This window comes from Arvicanthis niloticus, chromosome 1 (genome assembly GCF_011762505.2).
Source record: "Arvicanthis niloticus isolate mArvNil1 chromosome 1, mArvNil1.pat.X, whole genome shotgun sequence".
Classification (NCBI taxonomy): Eukaryota; Metazoa; Chordata; class Mammalia; order Rodentia; family Muridae; genus Arvicanthis; species Arvicanthis niloticus.
In genome coordinates this window covers 49982882-49998045 of record NC_047658.1, presented here as the reverse complement: position 1 = coordinate 49998045, position 15164 = coordinate 49982882, and the positions used below count along the sequence as shown (strand labels likewise).

The following is a 15164-nucleotide window of genomic DNA, read 5'->3' as shown; positions in this document are numbered from 1 at the left end:
GTGTGTATGCTTTGTGATCACTGGGACAATGTAGATGTTTCAAGAGTAGGGCAACTATCACAGCTACCACAAGGTGAACAGTGATATAGCTTAACTGTAGTCATTTGTAAAAATACAGTGTAAGAGAAGCTTAGGGCAACACTGAGTAAGGAAGACAGTGCAGAGACCAGCAAAAGCCATATCACACCCTCTGGAAAGTGAACAGTCATGATGAAGATCATGGAGCCTCCAATCTCCTAATCACAGGTTCTGGGTCATGGCTGTACACTAAAACACGTGGAGAACGTTAAGAATCTTGATGCCCAGGTGACACCTCAGATTGCCTGAATCAGAATTTCTGGGGTGACACTCTGGAGTTTTGCATCCATACATGTGTGTAGGTCTCTCTCTCTCTCTCTCTCTCTCTCTCTCTCTCTCTCTCTCTCTCTCTCTCTCTCTCTCTGTGTGTGTGTGTGTCTGTCTCTCTGTGTCTCTCTGTCTCTCTCTCTGTCTCTCTGTCTCTCTCTCTCAGCATGAGGTTGACATTGGGTGTCTTCCTTAATTACTTTCTACCTTATTTTCTTTAGACAGGGTTTCTTACCAGAGCTGGAGCTCTATGGCTAGCCAATAAGTCCAAGGCATCCTCTTTGCTCTGCCTACACAGCACTGGGATCATAAGTGTTTACCACCATACCTGGCTTTTATGTAGATGCTGGGGACATAGCGCAGGTCCTCATGCTTATGAGGCAAGGGCTTTAGCAACTGAGCCATCTCCCCAGCTCTTCAATAACAGTGATTTTTTAAAAATGCTCCAAGTAGAGGAGGGGTTCTGTTTTTAAGTCTTGTTATTGCTGAATAAACAAAGAAACTTAAGAACTTTATTATTTTGAACTAATTTGGGTTTGGGAAGAAATTAAAAAGATTTATGTCATGGTTATTTCAATTCATTTTTATTTTGGAACAATTTCTATGACTGAGAGTCAGTTATTTTCAAGGAACAGAATTTGGCTGGAGTTTTCAAAGTTGAGAATTCAGGAAAATTGAGCAATACTTATCTAACGGATATTACTCTTCAGAACATGTGATAGTAAAATAGTGAAGAGTGTGTGGGCAGGCCTGGTACTGAGTGGGTGTGACCTCTCTGAGTCCTATGTCTCTTATGCTTTGTGCAGGTCCTGTGGCTGTTATCAGTGGAGAGGAGGACTCAGCCAGCCCACTGCACCACATCAACCATGGCATCACTACACCTTCATCGCTTGATGCTGGGCCGGACACAGTGGTCATTGGCATGACCCGCATTCCAGTCATTGAGAACCCTCAGTACTTCCGTCAGGGACACAATTGCCACAAGCCAGACACATGTAAGTAATAGGATTTGATTCTGTCCCCCCACTTTTCTTTGTAGGGGGGTGGTATGGAAGCAAACCATGTCACTGGGGTTCTGGAACCTTCTAGGGTAACCTTTCACCTACCTACCTCCCACTTTCTAGGAGACCCTCCCTCTCTGTCTTTAAGTGCAGAAAATATCCTGGATAAGGGGATGCCAGTAGACCGAATCCCTGGAGAAGGGAGGGCCACAGTCTACGTTTAGTTCCATCTTTTATTCACCTGGCTCAGCATTGCCCTGAATAAGGAAAGGTGCTCCTGTAAGGCAGGGCACACAAAAGAGGCTGGTCTTTTGTGCAGACCCAGCCTACTTGTTAAAACATATGGCCTGGCTCTGTCTATACAGCAGCCTCTGAGGTCATTAGAAGATCCATATAGGTCTCCATGGGAGGGGAAGCCAGTGAGACCAATAGGTACCTTTGAATAGAAATGGTTCCCTAGCTGCCCAGCCCAGCCCCCAAAGTATGCACTCCCTAAAACCAGCTCAAGCTGTAGGAATCCCTTCTTCCTACCACCTAGGGCAACTATTTCCTCCATGTTTCTCACCTCCTGTTGGTTTCAGCCACTCTCTCTATAATTCTTCTGAGCCCCTGCTAGGTCCCCTCTCAGTTCCCAAAGCTGTGGTAGCTTATTCCTTCAGCCAACATTGTTTTCTTTTCTGTGTCCCCAAGCTTAATGTGCCCAGTAATATGAATGCACAGCGTCTCCCCTTCACACTGCTCCTGCCTCTCAGGGAATAATCCACTGCTCAACAGAGTGCAGAGATACCACTAGCGAGCAGGGACACCAGGAAGGGATGAGAGTAACCTGTTAGGGAAAGGCCTCACCATACAGATAGAATACCAAAAGGCTGTGAGTGGCCCATTCTGGCTACCAGAATTCCCACCAGTGGCTTCTTTCCATGTCTCAGTCAGTCTGGGTTAGGCCTAGGACAAAGGTACATTCTGGTCTTGTTCATCTCCCCCTGGTCTGAACTCTCTGTACTTGAGTCATATTCTTCAAAGCTCATAACTCTTGCTGCTGCTGCTGCTGCTGCTGCTGCTGGGACTTCCAGTAGCTGAGTAGGTCTTGGGTCATCCCATCAGCCTTCACTTCCATTTCTCTGGCTCAAGATTTTTAGTAAGCCTTACCACACTGAGCAGGGTTGTTCTAGTGTCAGCTCAGGACATTGTTTGCCTCCATATCTAGAATCCGCTGTAGTGTTTTGTCAGAGGCTTCCTGTGAGTATCATACAAAGGATACCTGGATTCTAGATCAAGGTTGAGCATAGGGAAGAGATAAGGTTTCAGATCTACAGTATAAAACTGTGTAAAGAACAGCACCATTACTAAGTGCTTGTCTGAGATCAGGCTTGTCTGAACTGGCTGGAAGTAGCCAGGAAGGACAGTCTTCTGTAGTGTTCTTTGGCCATTGCTGTTTTGAATATAAATGTTTTTTTTTTTTCCTGTTGTTTGAGGTAGTTATTTTCCATAAAGTTCCTGAAGACAGTGAATTAGAAAATTCTGAACCTATGCTCCCAGAGAAAATATTGGTGAAATTCTGCTTGCAATATTTTATCATCTAGCCTGTGCAGAACCTTTCATGTTGTGTTTTTATTTTTAAAAACCACCTTAGTTAACAGATATGACTGACTCATTTACATATGACTCAACTAATGGCTGATCAACTTCCATTTTGTATACAGACTTCTCTGTAAGACATATGGCCACTATCTTCTATTTGAGATCATGGAATGGTATTTCAGAGCTATGCTTAGATGCCATTTTAGGGCAAATTACCAACAAAAATACCAAATGTGAAAAATGCAGTCTGGAATAGACCATCAGAAGAGTGTACTTGTTTATGGTATAAAAAATTGGAACAATAATTTTAAAACATGTTGCATGCGATAAATATAAACAATTTTATCTACTAATTAAAAGTGTGCATACACACCTATCTGTAGACACACAATTAAGGCCCTGTTTAGCCTTTGCTGGAAATGATCATGTAGAGACATTGGTTTCTGGATTACAAATGAGCTTTAATGACCAGGCAAATTCCCAAGTACAGACTCTTGACTGATGAGTGTCACTGCCTGCTGTAAGTGGATGTTCTGGTCTATGGATGTACAGAGTCTGATCCTAGGGTCATATCTGTTTACTGGAGCCTTGCATAATCATGCCATCAGCACAAGTATAAGACAAAGGTGGATCTAACATGTGGGAAAGAGGGAAGTTTCTTTTGAGATATCAGAACCTTTGTCCCCTGGAAACTAAAGACCTATGGAGAGGACTCTGGGACCAGTTGAGTCCTTGGATGTCAGGGAAAATCTCACAGCCAAGGAGCCACCATACCAGAAAAACCATGGAGGATGCAGAGCTTTCCATTTGGAACTTGTTCTGGTGTGTGAGCCAACATGGCTGTCTAGGGGGTGAACAAGTAGAGGTTGGTGGACATAGATTCTAGGCTTCTTGGCAGAGACTTGGCTTGGAGGGAACAAACAAAACCTTATCACAGGAAGATCATGGGTTGACTCCAATTTTCCAAGCCCCTTGACCACAGGAAAAGTATCTTTGTAGTGCTGTGGTCCATTTGTCCCTATCAATACATAGTGAATAAATAATTATTCTTAGAAAACATGAGTGGTATGATAAGTACTTTGTAGGGGCATTATAATTGTATTTGGCTAATTCTCCTGTGACTCAAACAAACAGGGGCAGAAAGGCAGACAGGCAGTGAGTGTCTGATTCCCAAGTTCATCCGTCAAGGGAACTAACTCTGTGACACAACCCTATGTACAATGAGATGCCATCATAATAGTTAAAGCCATATGTGCTTTGGTACATCAACAGACAGGAGCAGCTACAGTGCTGTATATAAGACTGGTATCACATCTTTGGAAGGATAGTGAAAATCAGGGTATTAAGAGACCAAATTATTCATATGGTGGATCCTAGGGCATGCCCTATCTGATTCCCTCACTTGTCCCATTTTAACATGTATCACTTGTGAGTGTTGTAGGGACATAGAGCTTCCTGACTACAGGCCTCATTACCCAGCCTCTACAGCAACTGATTAAGCTCAGAGTGTTTTTTCCTCTTTATTCTTGTGTTTACCCTGAGTCATGGGACCTTTCTGACCAGAATGATTAGGATGCTGGTTGGCTTCTTGCTTCTTGCTTTCTATCTGTCTTCAATCTGGTCCACAGCATTTTTCATCGCATGTCAGGCTGCAAGGATATTTAAAGATCACCTGGTACCAGTCCCTTATCAGATGCTTGCATCCCCCTGCTTATGTCCCTGACAAATGCTCTGCATTTGACATTGTCTTTATTCTGAACTGATTCAGCCTTTACAGGATTCTGAAAGACCTGAATAAAGATGCAGCTACTTGGCCCTGTGTAACCAACCTGAGTCTAATAAGCCCCTTGTTATTTATGTAAACATTCCCAGATTCTCAAAAGCACTGGGCAATGGATATAGCTCTCCTTGTCACAAGGCTGAGGGTCTTGGGCTAGATCTTACAGAATGAGACAGAATGGACCTGTTCAAATGGAGATAGTGAAATGTGTGCATAGCAACATTAGGTCTTGGATTACTTTTGTGTATCTTGTGGGCCTCAGTAAAGTCAATACTTGGAAGGCCTGGGCTTGCTATCATTTGCAGAGTTAGGCTTCTGCTCTTTGCCATAGGCTGGAAAGAAGGCATCCTTGTTGTCTGTAAAACACAGGGTTCTCTGTTTGTCCCTTTTCTTAGAACCTATTCTCTGTTGAGGAAACAGGCTATTGGCAGGGGAGAGAATCTGCTTCCATCTCCATCATCCTTTTGGTCTTCAGGTGTCTATGTCTGCTTTTGTTCCCAAGTAGTGTTATCCACTTTCCCAGGGTCAGCACCTCACATCCTGCTAACGGGAATGTGTCCCCAAGACTGACTTCTCCTTCCATTGTCTTCCTCCAAGACCATGATTGTCTATTTCTTTCTACTCACCATGACAACTCGTGTCACGATAGAACTGCTAGCCCACTTCCTGAGCCACATACCCAGGATACTCAACACTCTTTCTTTGATCTCTTTGCACAGCTGGAGCAGGTTTCTGAGTCTCTAATTCCTCTTAGCATCTGTGCACCATCCTGGGAAAACTTTAGCTTCTTCACCAAATACACCCGTAGGAAAGATTTGTGCTAGGCGTTCTTCAAGACTCTAGAAAGGACGAAGCGGACACACATTGCTGTCACCTTCTCAGTTTTACTGCTAACCATAGCTAATTTCCAACCCCCCCCCCCCCCCACTTCCTAGACCTTCCCCATCCCATTGTGCCACATACATTCTGCTTTTGCCTGTTGCTATTGGTTTTGCAGCCTTTATCCTTTCTTCTCAGACTGGCAATTGTTTGCTAACTGCTGTATGTAATTTTTGTTTTGAAATAACACCCTCCTCTCTCACACACACACTCTCTCTCTGTATAGCATTGCCCTATACTATTTTCTTCCTCAATATTCTGTGCTATAATGGCACTTCAATTCCAGACACCTGTTAATCCCTTCCAGGGTCTCTCTATCCTAATATGAATTTTCTTCCTTGTTTCTTTTTAATTCATAGCTTGCAGAAAACACCATGTACCAGTCTTGGGTGACTTTAAACCAGACTCTAAGTCACCCTAATCACCTCTCAAACAAGTGTGTACTGTTTCCCAAACAGGGATTTACTTTCTTTCCAGTTATAGCACCTCTGTGACATAATTGCCCCCACCCATGCATGCACTCTCACTATGTGTTCATGCATATGCATGTATGTGGGAGGTTAGGGAACAATTTTGATTAACACTCCTCAGGCTTAATAAACACCCATGTTTATTGAGACGGGGCCTCCCCTTAATCTAGAATCAGTTGAGTACTCCCAAAATTGAGCCTAGGATAATGAAATGAAAGCAACAAACAACAACCATGGGACCCATCATCTCTCTTTATTCATCAAACCAGTTACCCAGAGTTCTAGGGATCCTACAACCTGCCATATCTCCTGAACATAGGGAGCTAGCCTGTATAGGAGTATGGACAGTTTATGTATAGTATATTCAAGGTTGACCAACCTTCTTAGACAGAAGACTGGGTCAGTCTTTGTCTGGCATTTATAACCTCTTTGATTACAGACTCAAGATGCTAGGGACCGTGTCTTCAGGTGAGGTAGTAGCTACCCCTGGCATTAGATAATTGTTTTCTTCTTAGAATGGGTTTAGGTTTAAAATGAGCAAAAAGTAGAGTTCCCACCTGTTCCCATTTATTCCCCTTCCCTACAACAGTTTGTTGCTGTATCATTGAAATCTGGCATGAGTGTGGTTCAGTTTTGATAAGTGATAGCAGTATGATAATATTGAGAGATTACTGTTAGCTAAAGTCCACAGTTTTCAGTAGGATTGTCTCTTGGTGTGTGGCAGTTCTGTGTTCTGATCTAAAAATCCTGTTTCATACCCCAAACCCCTAGCAACCACTGATCTCTTTACTGTTTCCATTGTGCGTGGCATGTGTTTTCTATGTGTCATATAGTTGGAGTCACAGTGTAATTAGCCTTCCAGCTTGGCTTCCTTCACTTAGCAGTATGCCCCTAAAATTCTGCTATATCTGCCCATAGTCTGATAGCTTGTTATTCTTCATTATCAAGTAACTTTTCAACTCCTCAATGTGATACATATTTACCACTCACTCACCTACTGAAGGACATTGTATTTGTTTGTTTGAGCCCCATAGCACAGCACCCAGACAAGTCAGCTTCACACAACATGAATGTGTTGTCACAGTCTGAAATCAAGATGCCAGTAGGGTATTGTTTTTTCTGAAACCATTTCAGATCCTTCTGAGCCTCTTGGTGTCTTATGGGATAGCTAGCATCTTGGCTGGTCCTCAAATTTGCAGATGAATCATCCCATCTATCTTTATGTGACTTCCAACAAGGACAGCAGGCATATTAAATTAGGGGCCACCCTACCCCAGTGTGATCACTTAAAATAATTATATCTGCAGTTTCCATACTTCCAAATGAGTTCACATTCTAAGGTACCAGGAGTTAAGGCTTCAGAATAAATTTTATTGAAGTGGGCTATTAACAACTTCACTTGTGGTTTCCCATTTAGAACAATAAAGCCATATAAACATTGAGGAGCAGGCTTATGGGTGGACATAAGTTTTGTACTTATGTGTGTAAGTAATTAGAAGTAATCCTAGATCATATGCTAAGAACATGTAGCTGTATAAGATACTGTAAAACTCTCTTACCAAGTAGTGGTACTAAGGCAGGTAGTTTCTGGTTTCCATTAGACTTGCCTCTGCTAATCATCTCCTGGTTCAGATTCTTTGCAAGTGTGCATACCCATTCTTTGCCTGCTTTCTGAAGTGTCTTCTACTCTGAATTGTCCCAGAAATAGATGCCAATATAGTTCTCATGGATGTTTACACAGACTAATGCACACCACTTTCATCTTGTCATGGTCAAAGGCCAGTTGGTGTGCTCGTGTCAGAGCTGGCTCCTTGGCTTCCCAGTGTGCCTAAGCTTTCAGTGAACGTCAGCAGAGTTTAGCGAGTCTTTTCTTGTAGTTCAGCTTGTAATCAAGCTTCTGATTAGCCCTTCCTTTTTATGTATCCATTCTTTTTTTTTTTTAATTTTGTTTTATTGTTTTTGAGACAATTGGTTCTCTGTGTAGCCCTGGCTGTCCTGAAACTCTCTCTGTAGACCAGGCTGGCCTCAAACTCAGAGATCCAATTGCCTCTGCCCCCTGCCTGCTGGAATTAAAGGCACATACTATCACCACTTTCTTTTATTCTTTGCTTTTTCTGCTGTATTGTCAATGTCTTCATTTTTCCCATGTAATGCTTTTCAACTTGGTTCTTCAATTCTAATTTCCCTTGTGAGTTTCCATCTTGAAGGACAGTCATGCATTTAACCCTGAGCCCCTTCTGGCTGGACAACCACATGTTCATCCCTTCCATCCATCACAGAGGACATGGAAGCTCTACCTGACATCTTCACAGCCCCTCTCTCCCACGAGACTGCCAAAATTCCTTTATCTGTTGGTTTTCTGCAACATCCTTTTCTCTTTTGCTCACCTACTTAGTTTACAGACATCTAGTGGTCTCATATTGAGTGTAGAAGCTGGGGCTAGAGTGAAAAATCCCATTCTTTATATCTCTTCAGCCACATATATCTGTTTAGTGGCTTAAATCCTCCTCGTTTCCCCAAGACAACATCACTATACACTCTCCCACTCTCACCTATGAACTTTCCACACCAGGAACCAGAGCCAAGGACACTCGAGTCTGTGGTCTTTATGGGGTTGAGTAAGTGGCTTGTCTCTTCCTTTGCTTCTGGGCTTATTAGTCACGGAGCTTGCCTTTTCTGGAAGAGAAACTGCCAGGGCTGGTTTCCCAGCTGCAGAGGGGAGCGCAGAGCCTGTGTGTGCAATGCAGTATTAATAGTGTATCTGCATGATATAGATTTCTGTCAACCTCTGTACTAACAAACATCGCTTAGCTCAGGGTAATGATGGGTGTTTATTCCCCAGCCACTTAGCTCAGCATCACAGACTTGCACATGAAATATGGAAAATGGGCTTCTTTGTCTGGGAAGAGCAGGCCCCTCCTAGAGCCAATATCTGAGGCCACAAGAGCAGCTGCTGCTGTAGAGGCAAAGTGTACCTTTCTAGCTTTTCCTTCTGCAGAATTTCAGACTGGCCTAACTAATGGCAAGAAGGGGCTCTGGTTACAGAGCTGATCTGGGAGCTCCCTTAAATATGCAACTGAGAAAAGAAGGTTACCATATGAGGGGGGTGCTGCCTGGTGAGGAGTGGGACAACCCTGGCAAGATGTGACATGGCAGGGATGAGACAGATGTGCAGGTGTGGGGTTCTGATGTGCTCCTTCTTTCTTATGCTGGTTGATCTTGACAAGCACCCTTAGGGGAACCATGGGCTGAATCACGATGAAGGCATCAGTGACATTTAGCTATTAGACTTTACCAGTGGTTGGGCATTCCCAGGCTCAGATTTCCAGACAGTAGTTCATTGAACGTTTTAAATGAACATAAGCTAGGATTGCTCATCTCTGTTTCTCTTTCATCCAATTTTCAGGTTTAATTGGGATGTTTAGCAGATCTCTGAGAGGTCTGTGATGCTAGGTTTGGAATATCCAGCTTCCTTTCTATTTTGAAGATCTGGAGAGTGCCAGAATGGGACATCTTGGGAGTCAAGGGAATTAAGTCCTGTTAATTAAGCTGAAGTGCAAATATAGTCACACACTTGTCTTGAGGCTCTCAACCCTTAGGGAATAACCATTTCTAGACACAAATGTCTGCATCCTCTGGGTATGGTATAGCTCAACTATACTATTTCGTAATAATAGACCCCCCCCATAGGGACATGAAACTAAATATCCATACTCATTCCAAATGATTTTAAAGCCCTAAACATATTGAACATGCACTTCCAAGTTTTAGCCACCTGGCACAAAGAGATCTATTCATGTTCATCTTCTTGTGCCAAGGCAACCTGCTTTTCTGTTGATAGCTATGATGTCGTCTGTTCTGTACTTCACGGCCATAATCGCATACTTAAAGTTAGAGACTGCATGCAGTCATGCTAATTAAGTAATGAAGTATAATTATGCTCACTGTAAATACACAGTAATTGGATAAAAAAATGTACTTGGGGGATAAGGATGTACTTCATGGTTGAAGGTGAGGAATGGTAAGGCCTCCAGCCATCCTGGAGGGTTGTCATTTCATAGTGCAATGTGAGCCCATGGGGAGCTGTGCCCAGCAGAGGCAAGTGAGCAGGCTGGGAAGTGGGCACTTTGTTTCCTTTCCAGAAGCCTAGATGCAGTAGGACTATCTGTCTTCCTGGTGCCTTCTGGCCTTAACCTTGTCTTTAGGGAATGGGAACTCTAACTTCCCTCCTGACATTTTTTTTCCAGCTCAGAGATTCTCAGTAATAAGTTTACTTTTCTTCTTGACTGATTTCAGATACAGAGTCTGTTTAGGGATGTTTATTATTATTATTACTATTATTATTATTTACTTTTGTTGTAAGTGTGTAGAAGAGGTCAGAGGTGGACACTGAGCATCTTTCTCTATGATACTTCAGTTTTTTGAGACAGGGTCCCTCACTGAACCTAGCATTAGCTAGATTGGATGAACACAAGCGAGTAGAGATCCAACTGGTTCTATGCCTACCAACCACAACTCTACTCTAGGGTTCCAGATGGGTATGACCAGCCTAGCATTTTCATGTGGTGCCGATGATCCAAACTTGGATCCTTGTGCATATGCAGCTGGCATTTTACTGACTGCGCTGTCTCCTCAGCCTCAGCCACTGATTTGGATTTTTAAAGGGAGATAATTCTAAACCAGTTGAGACACACAGACATCAGACAGTAATCCAAAGATGGGCTTTGTAGCTGAGCTAAAGATGGTTGCTTGCACTTAAAGTCAATATGAGGAATTTGATGCCTTTCCCAAGCCTTGAACTTGTGACACATAGGTATTGATGCTGCTAAGCACATTCTGTCCATCCTGTTGCAGTGAGAGGGATCACAATTTGCATTCCAAAGTCTAGAAATGCACAAGAAGACAGCACACAGGGAATTCTTTATGAATCTAGCTTAGACAAGAAATGTGATGACTGGTGATGAGCTCTGCCTTATTCTTCAGAACAATCCCTTGCCCTTCTCAGCAAAAACCACAGATACAAAGGGAAGGGTGTGGGAGTTACCTTCCTTGTTGCTAAGAAGACAGAGATACTCATTTTAGGAGCAGATTTTGAAAAATCAAGAAAACGTGTCTACAAGACTGAGAAGATATCTTACTAGCCAAGAGAGCTCACTCTGCAAGCATGAGGACCTGAGTTCAAATCCTCATTTAGGCCTGGCTTTGAATGTCAGCAACCCCAGCCTTGAGGACAGAACCAGGAGGATTCTAGGTGTTTGCTGCCCAGCCAGTCTAATCAAAATAGTGAGATTTTGATTCACTGAGGGGGCAGTGTCTTAAAGGAACCCAGCAGACAGCAGTAAAGTATGACAGTGCCTATCCTCCTCTGGCAAAGTGCACACACGTGCATGCATCCTCCATCCTCCCTCCCAAACGCAAAAGAGGAAAACTCTTTGTAAAAGTAATGAAAATAATAAAAACAAAGTTAATCTCCTATTTAAAAGAGAGAAAATCATTTCTCGTTTTTGTTTTTTTACTTTCCTGGCTTCTGTAGTTGCTATGTGATAAATACATCTGAAGATTTGAAGCTAGGAACTTCATATGAGAGAGAACATGTGACGTCTGTGTTTCTGGGTCTGGCATTCCACGCTCAATGTGCTCTTTTCCAACTCCATCTATTTACCTGCAAATTTTATGATTTCACCTTGGGTGGCTTGGGCAGTCAGCACGATAGAAGTTATGATGAACCATAATGATGTTCATGGTGTTCAGCTTTATTATAGCCATCATCAAAATGTCCATCTCGCATGGCTAGATTATGAAGACGAGGAGAAACATGCTGAAATGTGTTCACGGGTCTCAGTTTTTTCAAAATAATTTTTAGTTTAGAAGGGCTGGAAAAAGAAAAGAGGCCACATCCAACCTTGAGGGCAGCAGGTCCACCGTCATTAATTGTGGTCACTCTTAGAATTCTCTTTCCACAAGACCTGTCCAGCAGAAAATTATTATCGTTTTCACCATTTCTAGTACCTGTGAATGCTCATGCATCATCTAAGTAGGAGGATGGGAGATGTGCCAAGCGTGCCAGGATGCTCTTGTTCACTTCACACTCGAGTCCCAATGCTTAGTCACTAAGACTTGAAGCTCTACTCTCTCCTTGGCCAGGGAGCCAGGAGTCCAGTTGTCCTTGCATCTTCTTCCAACTTCCTTTAGTTCAGAATTTCAGAAAAAATACAGAGAGGGATGCTAACAGATTTTTCCTCTGTGGTTCCCCCAAATTCCATGGTCCAATAAGTTTGGGAACATTTATTACATATATGTTTTCCTGTGGCATTCTTAAATCGTGGGCACTAAAATTATTTCAACATTCCAAGAAGGACATTGGCCTGGATGGAGTGACACATCTTTAATTCAGCGCTTGGTTAGTTCAGGCAAGAGGACAGAGATTTGATGTCACCTCGACTCAAAAAAAACAAGCCAACAAAAATGACCTTGGGTCTTCAGTTTTCCCAAATCTATCATATCATGAAACTTGAGTCAGAGCTTTGCTTGTCATTGTCTCTGTGAATAAGAGCATGCAGTGGACCATGTTCTGACCATCCTGGAATTCAGTGTCTCCTTCTTGCCTTCAGGCAGATGATGTAACTCACTCTGAAAATGCCCAGATGGGCCTGATCCCTTTTGGCACAGATAGTATCATATTTCTTCTTAAGCCTCTAGGAGGGACAGGAAGAGGCTGCACTCAGTGGCAATAATCAGAGTTAGGATGTGGCACTCTTGAGGATTTCTGGCAGAGTACCAACAGACCCTGTTCACAGGGATCAGGAGTCATTTCCTGTTCTGTGCCTAGGAGCCTCTGCAGACACTTCTGACACAGCCTGACCTCCATATCAGGAGACATTGGTCATAGCCAGAATTTCACTTTGCTACTCATTTCTGGGCAGATCTGACATTTCAAGTGGGAAATCTCTTAAGGAGAAGGGCAACCCAAGCTCCAGGTAACATTCAGGACCACTGTTTTCCAGCCACTGTGTTGAATGTGGAAACAAATGCTCCCCTCTGGAAGGAAATATGATGATAGTCTTGGCACCGAGTGGCTGAGTCAAGCTCTTGCAGTTGAGCAAGTAATCTACACCACTGGTCAGAGTGGATTTTTATTCATCAGATTTGGATGTGGGTTGCCCTAGCCTGCCTAGTCAACTATTACTTGACTAGACATAAACCCATTGTAAATTTTAGGAAGGAAAAGTCACCATGACCATTATGTTATGAGATGAACTTCTATGAGAATTTGAAAATCATTGATCAACTTCATATAGTCAACACGTATGTGATTATCCTTGCTTACAACCATCATTGCAAGTTTTGCTAGAAATATCTTCTCAGGGAATCAATCAGGTTAATGTTCCTCAAAATGTTATGCTTTTAAAGTTTGGAGTTATTTTCAAAAAGCTAAGAACTTTTGCTCTCTGTCATTTTAAGCAAATCCAAGAAATAACATTTTGTTACTCAGATCCACAGCTTCAGAGATAATTCTTAGTAGTTAGAACTATACAATGTTGGGTGTTGGAAAATGGTGGTTGGTGCAGATGAACACGGGTCTTGGGCCAATTTTTGGGGTGGGAGTGGGGGGTTAATTGGACCTGGAAAGCTGTGGACTCAACTGGAGAGCACAAAGAGATCCACAGAGGGGTTCAAATGTTCTCTCAAGTCTTTAGTTTACTTTCCCCTTTTGTTTTGCTTTGTAAAAGCTCATCTCTCCCATACACATGTGTGGTACTGCTTATGTGCAGTGATCTGTGGTCTCCTGTACCTGTGCCAGCACAGGGACTTTTAGAATCAGGGCTTAATGCCTATTACTGTATCTTTAGATGCCAATGTGTATAGCCTGAGTCTTGTTCATATCATGAGCATGTCTCATGTTTTGAACATTTGATTATATTGGCTAAGGTATTTTTATCTAAAAGTAATAGGCCACAATTTTGCCCCACTGGGCTCAGATAATTATAAATTTGATAATTATTCAGAGCAATTAAATAATTAAGAAAAGTTCCAAGTTGAACTTTAGCTCTTCTGTGTTGGGATTCTCTTTTCTATCCCTTTGTTGGTTTTGATTTACCACCATGGTAACACCGCTCGTGGTTTGAGATTGAGATACTTTTCCTTTTCTTTGTTCACTGGGAAGAACTATGCCACATATTTATTCTAAAGCCAGCCACTCCCAAGCAGAATGGAATTACCACAAACACTGTAGGCTTCTCAAGAGACTCTCCTGGGTCTGGAAACGGAACTCATTTCCTCTGAGGTATATGCCCTTTATGATCATGTGAAGGGAGTGAACACCATCACATAATCAAGGTTCTGCCAGGAGAATGTGATAGTGACTGCTAGAGATGAGGGGAGATCTCCAGTCCCCCCCCCCCCCATGGGTAAAGTGTATTCACCTACATTTCAGCCGTGCTAATGCCTTTCCTTCTTAGAGTGAGCAGAAACCCTATGAGGTGCACGTGGCAGAAAGAAGAGAGCACTGAGCCCGTGTGGTTTTTATTTTGTATCGATATCCTCATACAGAGATGGTACTGATCATTTATGGTTGCTGTTGTCACTATGGGGCTGGTGGCTTGTATTAATTTTAGGGGTGTGCTTAAAAGCCCAGGCAAGAATGTCTACTCTTGGGTTTAATTGGACCTGTTTGTGAATTTCTGGGAGCAGTTTTGGATATGCTTTCTGGGAAGTGGATGGGAGTGGGTGGATGGTGAAGAATGGGTTAGAGAGGAAGAGCAGGTAAGTAAATTCAGTAGACTGAAATCTGACTGAGGTGCGATTCTGAACTTGGAAGTCCATTATCACAATAGTACTGTCTAAAACAGTGATTCCTGGAGGTTGGGCAGTGACACACTTAAAGGTAATGAATTAGCCAGTAGTTTAATTCTTACAGAACTCCAGTAGGTAAGAACTATGACTGTCCTTATTTCCTAGACGAGGAGGAAACTGAGGCAGGGGACGTGACATGCTATAGTCTCATAGCTAGGGCATGACAGAACTGTGACACACGAGGCTCACCACCCTATTTGTCTGTCTCAAACAGTCTTTCCTTCTGCATTAAATTATCCAGGAATGAAATGACAA

At 42.8% G+C, this 15164-nt stretch overlaps 1 protein-coding gene across 6 annotated transcripts in view; it reads left to right on the top strand.

The window, feature by feature from the left end:
• Ntrk3 (neurotrophic receptor tyrosine kinase 3) overlaps positions 1–15164 on the top strand; it is a 383383-nt gene that overhangs the window by 215296 nt on the left and 152923 nt on the right. For all 6 annotated transcript variants that reach the window (XR_013111122.1, XR_013111119.1, XM_076936090.1 and 3 more), the window contains one exon: positions 1152–1340. Coding sequence is in view for 4 of the 6 variants with exons in the window: in XM_076936090.1 (XP_076792205.1) it covers positions 1152–1340 (189 nt within the window). In the remaining 2 variants the exon portion in view is untranslated. The remainder of the gene's footprint in view (positions 1–1151; positions 1341–15164) is intronic.